The sequence below is a fragment of the Neltuma alba genome, unplaced genomic scaffold, assembly GCF_004799145.2.
Source record: "Neltuma alba isolate B1F8T4 unplaced genomic scaffold, ASM479914v2 tig00000797_pilon, whole genome shotgun sequence".
In the NCBI taxonomy this organism is placed as follows: Eukaryota; Viridiplantae; Streptophyta; class Magnoliopsida; order Fabales; family Fabaceae; genus Neltuma; species Neltuma alba.
This window is the reverse complement of record NW_021632195.1, coordinates 93,550-95,402: the sequence shown is the minus strand read 5'-3', so window position 1 is coordinate 95,402 and position 1,853 is coordinate 93,550. Positions and strand designations below refer to the sequence as shown.

At 42.8% G+C, this 1,853-nt stretch overlaps 1 protein-coding gene across 1 annotated transcript; it reads left to right on the top strand.

Annotated features, from left to right (window-relative positions):
- Positions 1–1,630, top strand: LOC114745982 (phenolic glucoside malonyltransferase 1-like). Its single transcript, XM_028934163.1, has one exon. The coding sequence runs from the start codon at positions 139–141 to the stop codon at positions 1,579–1,581; it is 1,443 nt and encodes a 480-aa protein (XP_028789996.1). The 5' UTR covers positions 1–138; the 3' UTR covers positions 1,582–1,630.
- Positions 1,631–1,853: the final 223 nt, after the last annotated feature.

Here is a 1,853-nt window from a genome sequence, read left to right as displayed (position 1 = left end):
TTTATCTAATCATTGTAAGAATTAATTGAAGGCAAAATAAACAAATATTGTAATAACACTGGGGTCTTAAAGCGAAGATCTAATTTCCTTTATATATATCTGGTATATGTTATAGTACGCATCCTCTGCTTCATTCTTATGGCGTCTCTGAAAATACAAGAGCTCTGCAGAATTGCTCCGCCACCATCTTCACCGAAGTCCTCCTTCTCTCTCACCTTCTTCGTCTTGCTTTGGCTCAGACTCCATCCCGTCGAGCGTCTCTTCTTCTTCTCTCTTCCTCACTTAAGCCATTCTTCCTTCTTCGATTCCATCGTTCCAAAGCTCAAACGCTCCCTCTCTCTCACTCTGCAACACTTCCTTCCTCTCGCTGGAAACATCGTTTGGCCCTCCGATTCACCCAAACCCATCGTTCAATACACTCCTGGATATGCCGTCTCTCTCGCCATGGCCGTTTCCGATTCTGATCTCAACCATGTCTTGAACAAATCCCCTCGTGACGCCTCACAATCTCGTGCTTTTGTTCCCAACTTGGATTCTTCTGATTCATTCGCTTCGGTTCTTTCACTGCAGATCACTCTGTTTCCCAATAGTGGATTTTGCATAGGCATGAGTTCGCACCATGCTTGTTTAGATGGTAAGTCAGCGACTATGTTCATGAAGGCCTGGGCTTATCTATGTCGAACAGAAGCAGAGAACGAATCTTCTGGTTTTCTTCCTCAAGAACTACAACCATTCACAGAAAGAGAAGTTATCATCGATCCATGTGGCATTGACATTACATACATTAATGGGTGGTCAGGTTTAGATCCCACTCATCAGGCTCAGAAGAGCCAGCCATTGAGCTTGAAGATTCTCTACGACGTGTTCCCGCTTTTAGTGGACCACTCTGCTCGAGCCATATTCGAGCTCAAACGCTGGGATATAAACAAGATAAAAGAAAGGGTTTTGCAGAAATGGGAAAATTCCGAGACCAAAGAAGAAAAAGAAGACTCAACACTTTCAAAGCCTCAAAATTTATCAACCTTCGTCCTTACAACTTCTTATGTTCTGGTTTGCCTTGCCAAGGCCGTTGAAACAACTGGCGAAAACAAGAGAAGGAAACTGTTATTCTGCTTCCCAGCTGATTGTAGGGCCAGATTAGAGCCTCCAATCCCCGAAACCTACTTTGGTAATTGTGTGATGCCTCAGATACTTGAAATACAGCCAGAAAACATAAAAGATGAGGATGGGTTAGTCATGCTTGCCAAGAAAATACACAGAAAGATAAAGAAAATACAGAAAGAGAAAGGGGCGCTTGATGGAGCAGAGACACTGTTTTCTGGGTATTCTTTGCAATCTGCAGAAGGAATCGAAGTTCAGTACATAGCAGTAGCCGGGTCGACCCGGTTCGGGGTTTACGAGACTGATTTTGGGTGGGGAAGGCCTGAGAAGATGGGGACACTTTCAGTGGACAGAGGTATAACAATGGCGATGGCAGAGAGTAAAGATGGTGATGGTGGCGTCGAAGTGGGACTCGCACTAAAGAAGCGTGTGATGGATCAGTTTGCTTCCTTGTTTGCAACAATGATTGCATCTCTTTGATGTCAAAATATCATGATTTGAAATCTGGCAATTAGCTTAATTTTCAAAAGCATTAATGTTGTGCTCAATAAACTTTGAAGGGAAAATTACGTACAGGTCTCACAAAAGGCAATTTATTACTCTAAGGTCTCATGAAATGTCAAAATCACTGACAGGTCCCAAGGGACCTCAGAGTAATATTTTCAATTTGTAAAATGACATTACTACCCCTCATATTCCAGATTCACATTTGCTCTGTTATTGCGATTTACAACCTCAGCAGCGACTATTAA

Bases quoted from the DNA above. Each gene is read 5' to 3' on its own strand.
- LOC114745982 (XM_028934163.1), top strand. From the start codon at position 139: ATGGCGTCTCTGAAAATACAAGAGCTCTGCAGAATTGCTCCGCCACCA.